Raw genomic sequence first — 15,177 nt, forward strand, 5'->3', positions numbered from 1 at the left:
CAGGGGGCGATCTGATGGACAAGCGCCCTACCCCGACCCTCCCCCCGGAGAAGCCCCGACCCCTCCCCGGCGGCGGGATAGGAGGGGCCCCAGTCTGAGAAGCGGGCGGGGGGCGTGGGCGGGAAGCTCTGGCGGAGGCCGGGAGGCGCTTTGGGGGCCGCAGCCGCGCCCCAGGGCGCCCCCGGGCGGCGGAAGCCGGGCGCGCCCCTCTCCAGGCCGGAGTCGGGGCGGGGCGCACGGCATCTCCGCGGGCGGAGCCGGCCACTCGGCCTCGCCGCTGCCAAAGTTTCCCGGAGCTGCCACCGCCGCTCTCCCTCCCAGGCCTCGGGCGTGGGGCGACCCTCGGGCGGGGACTGTTTCCGAGAGCAGCGGGCCCTCTCCCTGGCCGGCCCCCGCGCCTCCATTACGCCCCAGTCGGATTCCCAACTTGGGAGGCGCCGCGGGCCTGCGCACGCGCGCCTTCCTCACCGCCGCCTCCCGGTCCTCCTCCTCCTCCCACCAGGAGCCAGGCTCCCGGCCGGCGCCGAGACCTCAGCCCGGCGCCGACCTCCCGGCCCCGGCCGCGCTCATGCCCACGCCGGCCGGCCGCGCGGTGCGCCCTTGCCCGAGGGCAGGCTGAGCGCGGGCGGTGGGCGGCGAAGCGTGGGCCCGGCCGGCGCTGCCCGACAGCGGCAAGTTTGGGAGTTACACTAGTTGGCGGGGGAGAGGCCGGGAGCGGGCCATGGAGGAGGGCCGGGGGTCGTCGCCGGCGGCCGAGTCGGCCCTGGAGAAGAACGTGGCGGAGCTGACCGTCATGGACGTGTACGATATCGCGTCGCTCGTGGGCCACGAGTTCGAGCGGGTCATCGACCAGCACGGCTGCGAGGCCATCGCGCGCCTCATGCCCAAGGTCGTGCGCGTACTGGAGATTTTGGAGGTGCTGGTCAGCCGCCACCACGTCGCTCCCGAAATGGACGAGCTGCGTTTGGAGCTGGACCGTCTGCGCCTGGAAAGGATGGACCGCATCGAGAAGGAGCGCAAGCACCAGAAGGTGGGTTGCTAGCGGCCTCGGTCTGCCCATCCTCGCAATGGGACCGCCGGGACCCAAGGGCCCTCCGGCTTCGGGCCACGGTGAGTGTGCACACGTGTGTATATAGGGACTAGAGGAGACCCGACTGGGCGAGAGAGCGAGGGGAGGAAGCCCCTGGCATATGCCACACGTATGATTATGTACTCCTGAGTCAGACTTGAGTTCCAGTCCCATCTTTGTTATTTACTAGCTGTCTGCCCTTGGGCAAATTACTTAACATCTCTGTGCTTTCTTTCCTCATCTGTCAAATGGTGGGACTCACCTCAGGGTTTAAGAGTTAATTGGGATGATATATGTAAAGTGCTTGGTTATTATTATTCTTTTCCAGAAATGAAATCAGTCCATGTGTTGGCCAAGAAGAGGTGACTCCAAGTCCCTTTTCTTTATCCCATTCCAGAATCCCCCAAACCAAAGGAGGTGTGAACTCCAGCCACTGAGCTTACTGACCCCCAGGCTTTGGGTTCAGATTTGCAACTTTCTTCTCCAGTTCTTTCTAGTTTATTAATCTGTGCCTTGTGGCTTTACCGTTCTTGATCTTATTTTTAATTCTCACAGTAGTCTGTTATCTTCATTTTACAGATGAGGAGACCGGGGGTCAGAGTTAGAAGGAAAAAACACTGCCGTGGAGTTGATTCCAATTCATAGCAAGCCTATAAGACAGAATAGAAGTGCCCCGTAGGGTTTCCAAGGCTGTAAATCTTTACGGAAGCCGACGGCCGCATCTTTCTCCCACGCAGCGGCTGGTGGGTTCAAACCACTGACCTTTCACCTAGCAGCCAGGTGCTTAACCACTGTGCCACCAGGGCTCCTTGAGAGTCAAAGTGGGGGGAGGGATTTGTCCCAATTTGGGGGCAAGGGAGTCCCAGCCCCAGTGGAGGTAATTCTAGTGCCTCCTCCACAGCCGGTTTGAATCAGGGGAAGGGGCTGACATAGAGCAGCTTTAAGGCTAAATCTGTGCCCTGGGAGACCTGGTCCCTGGCCTCATGAGTCCCTGGGCCCAATGTCCAGACGAGGTGTCTGGGGAAAAGGAAGTAGGGGACTTGTGGTTTCCTGCCTCAGCCTCACCCCAGGGAAGCTCCTGGTAGATCCTGAAAATAGGAGGAAAATGCCTTTCCTTGCAGGGGATCTAGGTGCCTGATCTGGCTCTGGCTTGCTGTGTGGCCTCAGGAAATGGAGTTGACCTCTCTGAACCTCCCTGGCAGGCCATCACCTATTGTGTACTTTGATGGATCAGCAGTTTTTCAAGGAAAATTGCCAGGGCTGTGGATGCAACATTAACTGAGGGTAGATCTATAGGTAGTCAAGGTTGCGGTGTTTGCTGAGGGGCTTGTCCTCCTGGGTCCTTGTTCCTTGGGGTCAGGAAAGAAGCTAAAGCTCCCAAGAGTTAGACAACATTTTCAAGGTCACACTGGGAGCTTGAAAATGCTCCAGGCATGTAATTAATGGGAGGCTTCTGGGAGCAGGGTCTTTGGAGATAAACAGCTTGGTTGCAAACCCCCACCGGTTCTCAGGCTGTGTGATCCTGGTCAAGTCAGCCAGCTTCACTGTGCCGCTGTTCCCTCAGCTGTAAAATGAGAATGATAATACAGTAATACTTCGTAGGCTGTCGCAGGTTTTACTCTATTATTTTGATGCCTGGAGAAGGTGTCACTGAGGTGCTCATAGGCTGGTATTAGAGATCCCCTGCTGCCTACCCCATGCATCTCGACTGCTACCCCAGCTTGACAGTCCCTCTCACCATCTCTCCTCGAGGGTCCGGGAGTGAAGGGACCTCTGAAGCTCTCATATGCAGCTGCTCCTTGTGACAGCTGGAGAACGGTCTAAGGGGCTGAGCCCAGGTCACACAGCAAGTCCTGGCACCTGTGTCCCCACCTGGTTTTGCTTTGTTCAGCTGTGGCCAGGCTGGGAGGCAGCTCTTGGATCCATCAGAGGACCCTGGGCCTGGACTCGGATGGAGTCCCCCAGCCAGCTGCACTTGTTGCTTCTGGAATGCTTTCGGCCAGGAAGTAGACACCCTGCGCTCAGCGCCAGGGCTTGTTTGTGAACACTGAGGGCAACCTCATAAACTGGAGGACAGTATCCTTCCTTTCCCACCCCAGCCCCAAACCAAAATCCCAACCAGTTGCCATCGAGTCAGCTCTGACTCATGGTGACCCCGTGTGTGTCAGAGTAGAGCTGTGCTCCATAGGGTTTTCATGGCTGATTTTTCGAATTAGATCACCAGGCCTTTCTCCCAAGGTGCCTTTGGGTGGATTTGAACTGATAACCTTTTGGTTAGTAGCCAAGCATGTAATTGTTTTTGCCACCCAAGGGCTCCACCCTACCCCAAAAAACCAAACCCAACCCATTGCTGTCGAGTGGATTCCAACTCATAGTGATCCTAAGGACGGAGTAGAATTGCCCCATAGCATTTCAAAGGAGCAGCTGGTGGATTCGAACTGCCAACCTTTTGGTTAGCAGCCAAATGCTTAACCACTGCACCACCAGGTCCCCAAACCCTAGCCCCGGTCCCCCTTATTTCCGTATTCTTGGAGGTAAGGGAGGAAGAGAGAAACAGATTCCCCTGAGTTTTTTTCTGCAACCTCAGAGGCCCTTCAAGCTGGTATTTCCACAAAGATCATCTTAGCATGTCTTGGGCCTTTTTTTGTGGAGAACAAATATGGCTCCAGCAAAGCACGCACCCTGCTTTCCACCAACTCCACTCTGGACAAAACTCCAGACTCAGTTCTGCTCATCCCTCAGACCCAGACCACAACAATGCCATGCTCTGCCGCGGCGTCCCGTCTGTGGCAGCCTTGATGGGCTACAGCATGCAGAGAGGTGGCGTGGGCAATGCACAGAGTGGGAAAGCTGGGTCCTCACCACAGGCAGCAGGCGGAGAACGGGAAGACAGGAAAGGCACACAGACAGACGTTAGAGAACAGTGGCCGTGCAGGTAGATGGGATAGCATGTAAACAGCATATACTGTTCGTTCATTCATTCAGCAGACATGTTTACTGAGCATTTACTACATGCCAGGCACTGTTCTGGGCCCTGGGGAGACATCAGTGACCAAGACAGACAAGGTCTTTGCTCTCACGGAGCTGAACTTCGAGTGCAGTGCCGTCAATGGAAATATAAGGTGGCTTGCCATGTTAATAAAAAGAAACAGGTGAGATTAGTTTTAATAATACATCTTATGGATCCCAGCATATCATTTGAACATGTTAAAAAAAAAAAAGCCTGGTGGATTTTTGAACGTGTAATCAGTGTAAAAAAGCACTCATGGCTTGTTTTGTAATTTGTAGCTGTTGACAATATACGCAGCAAACACACCAATTCAGCAGCTTCTTCTTGGGCAGTTCGTTGACACTGAGTATATTTTGCAAGTTGTGCGACCATTTTTGCCTGCCTTTTCTGAGTTGTTCCTCCTCCATTAACGCCGACTCACTGTTCCCTGAGGTTCCTATCTGATCTTTTGGGTTGCTGTTGTCAAACTGATCCCGTAGAGATAGTTGTTAAAAGACCATGATACTCACGGCAGACATCGTTAATTAGGTAAGCTAAACTATTGTTTGGTTTTAAGAAGACTTCAGGGGATATTTTTGGTTGAAGGTTTAAAGATTATCTCAGGGCAATAGCTTCAGGGCTTCATCCAGCCTCTGTGGCTTCTGAAAGTCTGGAGTGTGTGAGCATTTGAAATTCTGTTCTGCATTTTCCCCCTTTTGATCAGGATTCTTCTATAGACTCTTTGATCAAAATGTTCAGTAATAAGTAACCAGACATCATTCAGTTCTAGTTTCCTACTATTCACATATCTTGCATTCTTTTCTTCATACTAATTCTTTGTCATCCGGTAGGTATTTAACCCTTACCACAGGTCTCAGTTAAGATCAGCCACATTTCAAGTGCTCATAGGTACTCATGGCTTGTGGCTTCCCCTGTGAAACAATGCAAGTCCTGTGTGAGGAGATAGTTTGTTTTCTTTTTTTTTAGTTTAAAAAAATTTCAGCTTAGGGTAAGTGCCATAAAGAAATAAAACAGGGAGATATGAAAGAGATCAGCAACCTGCTAGATGAGGTAACCAGGAAATTGACAGCTGAGCTGTGGTCTGAATGAAACGGAAGAGCCAGCTATGGAGAGCTCTGGGGGAGGAGCACTGGAGGCAGGAGGCACACAGCAAGCACAAAGGCCCTGGGGTAGGGATGCGCTTGGTATGTTCGAGGAACACAAGGCCAGTGTGGCTGGAGCAGAGTGAGTGAGGAAGGGGTGTGGGAGATACCAGGGGTCTGATCATGCTGGGCCTTGTTGGCCAAGGTGAGGCATTTGAGGACTACTGGTGCTGAAAAAAGGCAAAGGAGATGGTCAGTGAGGGCCAGCTTCCTGGAAGAGCCTTTGTAGCTGGCGTGGAGACAGGGTTAAATTTTCCATGGTCAGCTCTGAGGCAGTAACCAGTTCCACCAGCGTTAACTTCAGTTCACTGGGAGGAGGAAAAGAGAACCGATAGTGGAACGCAGTATGAGTCTCCTATAACAAGTGACTACAAACTTAGGCTCAAAACAACACAGATGTATTATCTTACAGTTCTAGAGATCAGAAGTTCGAAATGGGTCTCGAATCAAGGTGCTGACAGCATCGCGTTCCTTCCGAGGACTATAGGGGAGAATCTGTTTCCTTGCCTTTTCTAACTCCTTGAGGCTGTCTGCATTCCTTAGCCCCTTCCTCCGTCTTCAAAGCCAGCATCATAGCATCTTCAAATCTCTAACTCTGATCTCTGCTTCTGTCTTGGCATCTCCTGCTCTGAATCTCCTGCATCCCTTTTACCTTATAAAGACCCTTGTGATTACATTGGACCCACCTGCATAATCCAGGATAACCTCCCATCTCAAAATCTTTACCATAGTTATGAGGGGAGGGAGGGTGGGAGGGGGTATTCACTAATTAGTTGGTAGATAAGAACTACTTTAGGTGAAGGGAAAGACAACACATAATACAGGGGAGGTCAGCACAAAGGGACTAACCAAAAGCAAAGAAGTTTCCTGAATAAACCGAAGGCTTCGAAGGCCAGTGTAGCAGGGGCAGGGGTTTGGGGACCATGATTTCAGGGGACATCTAAGTCAATTGGCATAATAAAATCTATTAACAAAACATTCTGCATCCCACATTGAAGAGTGGCGTCTGGGGTCTTAAATGCTGGCAAGCAGCCATCTAAGATGCACCAATTGGTCTCAACCCACGTGGATCAAAGGAGAATGAAGAACACCAAGGACACAAGGTGATTACGAGCCCAAGAGACAGAAAGGGCCACATGAACCAGCGAGTACATCATCCTGAGACCAGAAGAACTAGATGGTGCCCGGCTACAACCAATGACTGCCCTGACAGGGAACACAACAGAGAGCCCCTGAGGGAGCAGGAGAGCAGTGAGATGCAGACCCCAAATTCTCATAAGACCAGACTTAATGGTCTGACTGAGACCAGAAGGACCCTGGCGGTCATGGCCCCCAGACCTTCTGTTGGCCCCGGACAGGAACCATTCCCGAAGCCAACTCTTCAGACATGGATTGGACTGGACAATGGGTTGGAGAGGGATGCTGGTGAGGAGTGAGCTTCTTGGATCAGGTGGACACTTGAGACTATGTTGGCATCTCCTGCTTGGAGGGGAGATGAGAGGGTAGAGGGGTTAGAAGCTGGCGAAATGGACGCGAAAAGAGAGTGGAAGGAGAGAGCGGGCTAGCTCATTAGGGGGAGAGTAGTTGGGAGTGTATAGCAAGGTGTATATAAGTTTTTATGTGAGAGACTGACTTGATTTGTAAACTTTCACTTAAAGCACAATAAAAGTTATTAAAAAAGTCTTTACCATAATCACATCTGCAAAGCCCCTCCTGCTGTGAAGGGTAACATATTTGCAGGTTCTGGGGATTAGGACGTGGACATCTTTGGGGGCCATTATTCTGCCAGCCACAGTGGGTTACACCTGACCGATCCTCGCTGCACCCTCTGCGTGCTCAGCCTGTGCCAGGTGGGAGCAGGAAGGACAGAGCAGGAAATGCCTGACTCTGCTTCCAGCCCACATCTGTGCAGGGAAGGCTGCACGCCCAGGCCAGCATCCGACCACCACTTCGCCATCACTCCTGCCCTTCAGCACCCTTCCCTGGTGCCCTTGAACCAGCTGCGCGGATACTTAGTTATTACCTTTGGTTTCCCCAGTGCAGCCGGCTTCCTGACAAACAAGGGGGGATTTAGGAACTTATTTAAAAGATGATGGAGGGTGATGCTGACCATCCGGCCCAGGTGCGTGGGGGGGAAGAGATCAGCAAACATGTCCTTAGGGCTTCCTGGGTGCCAAGCACTGTGCCAAGCGCTTTACAAGTATGAACCATTTAATCCTCACAGCAACCCCTGGGCGTAGATACTACACTATTTTCCTCATTTGTGAGGAAAAGGTTGAAGAACTTGCCCAAGATCAGCCATCAGCTAGTAAGCAGAAAAAACAGGAAACAAGTTCACGTCAACAGGCTTTAACCTACTACACTGCTCGAGCAGCAGTGCTAATGTTTCCGCGAGGAGTTTATGGTTTTACGAAACACTTTGCTGTCGTATCAAAATTGTTACAATACTTACCGTACTTGTACCTGCATTGGATATAATTCGCATACTGTACAATTCACCCGTGTGAACTGTACAATTCAGTGATTTTTAGTTGTTCACAGAGCTGTGCAGCCATCACCACTATCGCTTCTAGAACATTTTCATCACTATGGGAAGAAAAAATCCCTTACCCTTAGCAGCCACCCCCTCTCCCCCTGACCCTCCAGTCCCTGGCAACCACTGATTTTTCTGCCCCTATGGATTTACCTGCTCTGGGTATTTCATGTAAACAGGATTGTACAATATGTGCCTTTTGGGTCTGGCTTCTTTCACTCAGCATAATGTTTTCAAGGTTCATCCGTGTTGGAGCATGTATCAGGACTTCATTCCTTTTTATGGCTGAGTAATACTCCATTGTAGGGATAGACCGCATTTTATTTAACCATTTATCAGTTGATAGGTATTTGGGCTTTTCCACTTTTGGGCTGTTACGAAGCATGCTGCTGTGAATACTCATATACTTGTTTCTGTGTGGACACCTGTTTTCATTTTTCTTGGGGAAACTCTATGGGGCAATTCTACTCTGTCCTATAGGGTCGCTATGAGTCGGAATCGACTCGACGGCACTGGGTTTTCTGGATATGTATGTACCTAGGCGTAGAATTTACTGGGTCATATGGTGATTCTATGTTTAACTTTTTGAAGCATTGCCAGGCTGTTTTCCAAAGTGGTGTCACGGTTTTACGTTCCCACCAGTGACGTGTGAGAGTTCCAGTTTCTCCATTTTCTCGCCGACACTTGTTATTGTCTGTCTTTTATATCATAGCCATCCACAAAATACTTACAATAGACTGATGTTGTTTATCGTCGCATCAACCCTGTGAGCCTTTATATTATCGTTCTTCAACTCAGGGAAACGGAAGCTCAGAGCGGTTAAGTGAGTCACTCAAGACCCCTTGGAGAGCCAGGGAGCCCCGACAGCCTAGAACATTCCCTAGGTCTTTGCAGCCTGTTTCTCCCCTGGAGAGAGGTTTACCCTCACTGAGGGTACCTGCCCGAAGATCAGGGGACATGATTATACCTGGGGCTGCCTACCCATTCTCTCTCCTCTTAAGGTAGTTAAAAGGTGTGGTGCTGGCTTTGTGGTTACTTGTGGGGCAGCCCTAACCAGGCCAGGTCCCAACAGTGTAAGTGCAGGTATCTGCCCAGAGGAGCCCTGGTGATGCAGTGATTAAAAGCTCATCTGCTAACTGAAAGGTTGGCAGTTTGAATCCACCAGCTGCTCCTTGGAAACCCAGTTGGGCAGTTCTACTCTGTCTGACAGGGTTGCTGTGAGGTGGCATTGACTCGATGGCAACAGGTTTTGGCCCAGAGGAAGAACACCTTCTGTTTTTCTCAGAGGTGCCATATGGGCTGGTGGTGGCCTTGTCTGCCCACCTGCCCCATGCCTGGTTCTCATGGGGAAGAGGGGTGGTGGGCGAGGCTGCTGCCCTGGACAGGCTGTCACCCACACTGTGCTTGCCTTGGCAGGAGCTCGAGCTTGTGGAGGACGTGTGGCGAGGGGAGGCACAGGACCTCCTCTCTCAGATAGCCCAGCTGCAGGAGGAGAACAAACAGCTCTTGACCAACCTCTCCCACAAGGACGTCAGCATCTCCGACGAGGAGTTCCAGAAGCATGAAGGTAAGGAAGGACAAGGCTGCTGCTGGCATCACCCAAGGAAGTCCTGGATGGCGCAGTTAAGCGCGCAGCTAACGGCTGAAAGGTTGGTGGTTTGAACCCACCCAGAGGCACCTTGGAAGAAAGGCCTGGAGATCTGCTTCTGAAAGGTCACAGTCTTGAAAACCCCGTGGAGCAGTTGCACTCTGCACACATGGGGGCGCCATGAGTTGGAATTGACTCGACGGCAACTAACGACAACAACTGGCATCAGCCCCATCATCGCTAATCATAGTAATGATAATAACCACCTCACAACGTTCACGTGAGGCTTTCTACCTTCCTCAGCCTTCAGTCTTATGTTGTCATGCTGGTTCAGGCCATAACTCTGCTAGAGTTGACTTTTTTAGCCCCAGTTGACAGATGAGGAAACTAAGAGTTCCATTCAACAGACCGATACAGATTCCCTCACCATACGCCGTGCTGTCTTTGGCGCTGGGGTTAAGCTGTGGACAAGGCAAAGATCCTGCGCTTATGAAGCTTATGATATAGTGGGTGGAGGTGGATGATAAAGATTTTTTTTTTTTATTGTGCTTTAGGTGAAAGTTTACAGCTCAAGTTAATTTCTCATATAAAAATGTATACACATGCTGTTTTGTGACACTAGTTGCAATCCCCATAATGTGACAGCACACTCCCCCTTTCCACCCTGGGTTCCCTGTGTCCATTTGACCAGTTTCTGGCCTTTCCTGCCTTCTTATCCTGCCTCTGGACAGGAGCCACCCATTTGGTCTCGTGTATCTCCTCACGTGTATTTTTAGTTTTATAGTCTTGTGTAATCTTTGTCTGAAGAGTGGGCTTTGGGAATGGTTTCAGTTCTGGGTTAACAGGGGCCATAGTTTTGGGCGTTCTTCCAGTCTCTGTCAGACTGTTAAATCTGATCTTTTTTACGTGAATTTGAGTCCTGATCGACACTTTTCTTCTGCTATATCTGGATCTCTCTGTTGCGTTCCTTGTCAGGGTGGTCATTGGTGATAGCCGGGTACCATCTAGTTCTCCTGGTCTAAGGCTGGTGGAGTCTCTGGTTCATGTGATCATTTAGTCTCTTGGGCTAATATTTTCCTTGTGTCTTTGGTTTTCTTCACTCTCCTTTGCTCTAAGTGGGATGGGAGCAATTGATGCATATTAGATAGCTGCTCGTGGCAATACAGATTTGATCATTCCAGATGGTGACCAGTGCTGTGGAGGAAATAAAATGAAGAGATATGATTGTGACTTGGTGGGGTGCTTCTTTAGATACAGTGGTCGGGGAAGGCCTCTCAGGAGGTCGCGTCTGAGCCCTGAGGTCTGCCAGAGTGATGGAGTCAGCCATGTACGTGTCTTATAGGAGGACAGTGAGTGCAAAGGCCCTGAGGCACAAGTGAGCTGGGTGTGTTTGAGGAAAATCAAGAAGGCCTGTGTGAGTGGAGATGATGATTGAGGCAGAGGGGGGTTGAAGATGAGGTCAGAGGGGTCAGCAGGGGTCAGATCAGGGAGCCCCTTAGAGGCCACGTTTGGATTTCGTTCCAAGTGTAACAGGAGATCTGAGGCACTTGTCACAGGCACGTGTGTGAAAGTGACCAACTCAGGATGACAACCCACATTGGTATAGCACTGGAGCCCCTTAGCTGTCTTTCATCCTGCTGATGGTTTTCCAAAACTTTCCACATGTCAAGCCCTCCTGGCTGTGGGGCTGTGTCAGGTCTGTTCCCTACAACAGGCTTCCTTCCTCAGTGTAGGTTGCCTCTTGCAGTGTTCCCCCAAGACATTTCGAACCCATTTCTGGATTCTGAGGAAAACTCCTTGAGCCCCCGTACAAGCTGGTGGGCTGAGGGGTGGACCTGCTTAGAGCACCTGAAGTTCAGGCCTTGTGGTTATAACCCTGAGAATAAAGTATATGCACTGAGAAGGACTGTAGGGACCAAGAAAAAAAGGAGAAGTTTGCTCTGGTGCTGGAATTACCTTTTCCATGGGTTTTCTTTGTTGAACTGTGATTGTTATGTTGTTGTTAGGCGCCTTTGAGTCGGCTTCAACTCATAGCACTCGGGGTACGGTCCTGCGCCATCGCCGCAATCCCCACAAATTAGTGCAATTAAAAAAAAAAAAAAACAGTTTTAGTGGTTATAAACACTGGCTCTAGAGCCGGACAGCTAAGGTCCGAATCTTGACTCCGCCTACTGCGTGACCTTGATCAAGTCACTCAGCCTCTGTGTGCCTCAGTTGCTCCCATCTCATAAGGCTGTCATGAGGAGTAAATGACTTCATACATGTAGACTGTTTAGAATAGTAGCTAGTACGTGGACAACACTTTGCAGGTGTTCTATTGTTATTTTAATTTTTATTTATTTTCTATTATATTTTACTTGTTATTATTATTGTTACGAGACATTGTTTTCTGAAACCCCAGGGTGGCATAAACAGTTAATGAGCTTGGCTGTTAAATGAAAGGTCGTTGGTTTGAGTCTACCCAGAGGTACCTCAGAAGAAAAGCCTGGTGATCTACTTCCTAAAAATCCGCCACTGAAAACCCTCTGGACACAGTTTTACTCTGACACACATGGGGTCCCCATGAATCACAGCTGACCTGATGGCAACTGGTTTGGTTTTTTTTTTTTTTGGATGGTTGCACAATTTTGTGAATATACTAAACACCACTGCATTATATGCTTGAAAAAAAAATAATACTTTTAAAAGTGAACAAAAAATAAAGAGAGAAATGTATCCACAATCATAGTGGGAGACTTCAGAATGCCTCTCTCCATAACTGCCTTAGTTATCTAGTGTTGGTATAACAGAAATACCACAAGTGGATGGTTTTAACAAAGAGAAATTTGTTCTCTCATAGTTTAGTAGGCTAGAAGTCCGAATTCAGGGTGCCAGCTCCAGGGGAAGGCTTTCTCTGTGGACTCCGGGGAAAGGTCCTTGTCATCAATCTTCCCCTGAGCTAGGAGCTTCTCAGTGCAGGGATCCTGGGTCCAAAGGACATGTTTTACTTTCTTGGTGGTGTGAAGTCCCCATGTCTCTCTGCTTGCTTCTCTTGTGTATCTCAAAAGAGATTGATTCAAGATACAGTCTAATCTTGTAAATTGAGTCTTGCCTCATTAACATAACTGGCTTTAATCCTGCCTCATTAACATCGTAGAGGGAGGATTTACAACACACAGGAAAATCACATCGGATGACAAAATGATGGACAATCACACAATACTGGGAATCATGACCTAGCCAAGTTGACACATATTTTGGGGGGACAATTCAATCCCTGACAGTAACTGAGAGAATAAATGGGAAAAAATAAAGAGTACAGATCTGGAATATGATGATTTCATGAAGCCAGTGTGCTCTGTTATTGCCTGTCCCTCTGCCTGTCCATGGGGGCAGAGGGCCCAGCACCAGAGCCTCTGACCCACTGAGCCTCAGGAGACACCAGGCAGGCAGAGTAGCCATAGCCAGGGGGATGGACCTGCCCTGGCAGGCAAAGGTGGACATCTCAGGGTGGGTGTACACAGACACACAGGCACAGAGACGCACATACACACACCCACCCCACACCTTCCCAAGGGCCTTCACAGAACTGGACTCTGGTAGGGGCAAAATTTGAATTTCTTCCATCGGAAATGTTAAGGAGGCAACCAATTGCATACTGCCAGAGACTGGACTTCAAAGCTGAATCACAAGAGAAAATTCACTAGACATTTGGCTTAAAAATTCTGTTATCAAAGTAGGCCTGAGCCTGGGGAGTTCTAGACCCCTCCGGCCCCAGTTACCTTCGTTACCTATTATTATTTAACATTTTACTTTCTTGAAAAATATAATAAATACTTGCATGTGATTTTTCAAAAAATGAAATACGGCAATGTGATAGTAAACACTTTTCATAAATTTGATCCCATTGCCATCTGAAGGGGGAGCTTTGCTTTGCCTCGGCCACACCCCTGCCGGCTTCTCAGTAACAGCCCAGGGTGCACAACCTGAGAGGACGGTATCTGGCATCTAATCGGCATCCTGAGTCAGGCCAGCTCCCGAAGGGTTCGCTCGGGGAGGCCTCCTCTCCTGGTGGAGACACTGGGCAGATGCCAGGCATGCCTGTCATGGTTATTTTTATTTTGGACGGGAAGCTATGGGAACACCACAAGGACAAAAACATGCCTCCCACCTGTTACCGGAACAGGAATTGGGCAGAGGGGTCCCTGGGAGAAGGTGGAGCCCCCAGTTAGTCAGACCGAGGGTCAGGTACCACTTTGGGCAGGTGCTTGGCAGAGGCCTGGGGTGGACTGAGGGTTTAGGGGTGCAGTCACCTGGCTCTGGTATGGGTGGTGAGTGTGGCGGGGGACAGCCTGCTCTGAGGGGGGGCCTGAATGACACAGTGTTGCTTCCTCAGCATCTGCGCTCAGCACTGTGATTGGCGTCCCGCTGTGGGGATGAAAAATGGGGGTGCATCCCCTGCAAAGGGGGTGCTTGAGGGTCTGTGAAAAATGCTGGGCTTTGGAGGAGCAGCTTAGTCACGAGAGAGGGACAGCTGATCACATGGCCATTTTCTTTTTTTTCAAATTTTTATTGTGCTTTAAGTGAAGGTTTACAAATCAAGCTAGTCTCTCTGCTTACATACACCTTGCTATATACTCCTAGTTGCTCTCCCGCTAATGAGACCACACACTCCATCTCTCCACTCTCTTTTCATGTCCATTCGGCCAGCATCTGACCCCCTCTGCCCTCTCACCTCCCCTCCAGAAGGGTGCTGCCCACATAGCCTCATGTGTCTACTTGATCCAAGGAGCTCCCTCTTCACCAGTATCATTGTCTGTCCCATAGTCCAGTCCAATCCCTGTCCGAAGAGTTGGCTTTGGGAATGGTTCCTGTCTTGGGCTGACAGAAGGTCTGGGGACCATGATCTCCAGGGTCCTTCTAGCCTCAGTCAGACCATTAAGTCTGGTCTTTTTATGAGAATTTGGAGTCTGCATCCCACTACTCTCCTGCTCCCTCAGGGGTTCTCTGTTGTGTTCCCTGTCAGGGCAGTCATCGGTTGTAGCTGGGCACCATCTAGTTCTTCTGGTCTCAGGCTGATGTAGTCTCTGGTTTATGTGGCCCTTCCTGTCTCTTGGGCTCATAATTGCCCTGTGTCTTTGGTGTTCTTCATTCTCCTTTGATCCAGGTGGGTTGAGACCAATTGATGCATCTTAGATGGCCACTTGCTAGCGTTTAAGACCCCAGACCACATAGCCATTTTCTGAAGGGTTAAGCTTAGGATGGGGGGACCTTGATGGTTCAGTGGTAGAATTCTTGACTTTTATGCAGGAGACCCAGGTTCATTCCCAGCCAGCGCACCTCATGGCAGCCACAACCTGTCTGTCAGTGGAGGCTTGCATGTTACCGTGATGCTGAACAGGTCTCAGTGGAGCTTCCAGACTAAGATGGACTAGGAAGAAAGGGCTGGTGATCTACTTCCAAAAATAAGCCAGTGAAAACCCTATGGATCACAACGGCTCAATCCCATCCGATCATGGGGATGGCGTAGGACCAGGCAGGGTTGCGTTCGTTGTACACAGGGTCGCCGTACATCAGGAGCTGACTTGACAACAGCTAACAACGAGAAAGCTCAGGACGGTACCGTCCAATAGAAATGTAATACAAGCTATCTACATGTGTAAATTTAAATTTTCTGGAAGTCACATTTTAAAAAGTAAAAAGGAATGGGTGAAATTAATTTAAGCACTAATAATCTCATTGAACCTGACAAATCTGAAATAGTATTCTTTCAACACGTAATCGATATAAAAAGAAATTATTAATGAGGTATTTTACGTTCTTTTTTTTTCATGAGTCTTTGAAATCCACTTTATG

At 49.8% G+C, this 15,177-nt stretch overlaps 1 protein-coding gene across 2 annotated transcripts in view; it reads left to right on the forward strand.

Annotated features, from left to right (window-relative positions):
• Window positions 1-549: 549 nt before the first annotated feature.
• RILPL1 (Rab interacting lysosomal protein like 1) overlaps window positions 550-15,177 on the forward strand; it is a 51,220-nt gene continuing 36,592 nt past the window's right edge. The window contains exons 1-2 of one of the 2 annotated variants that reach the window (XM_049865837.1): window positions 550-1,030; window positions 9,171-9,321. In XM_049865837.1, the coding sequence (XP_049721794.1) occupies window positions 722-1,030; window positions 9,171-9,321 (460 nt within the window). In that variant the 5' untranslated portion in view covers window positions 550-721. The remainder of the gene's footprint in view (window positions 1,031-9,170; window positions 9,322-15,177) is intronic. The other variant, XM_049865836.1, reaches the window with a different exon arrangement.

The sequence above is a fragment of the Elephas maximus genome, chromosome 22, assembly GCF_024166365.1.
Source record: "Elephas maximus indicus isolate mEleMax1 chromosome 22, mEleMax1 primary haplotype, whole genome shotgun sequence".
Lineage (NCBI taxonomy): Eukaryota > Metazoa > Chordata > Mammalia > Proboscidea > Elephantidae > Elephas > Elephas maximus.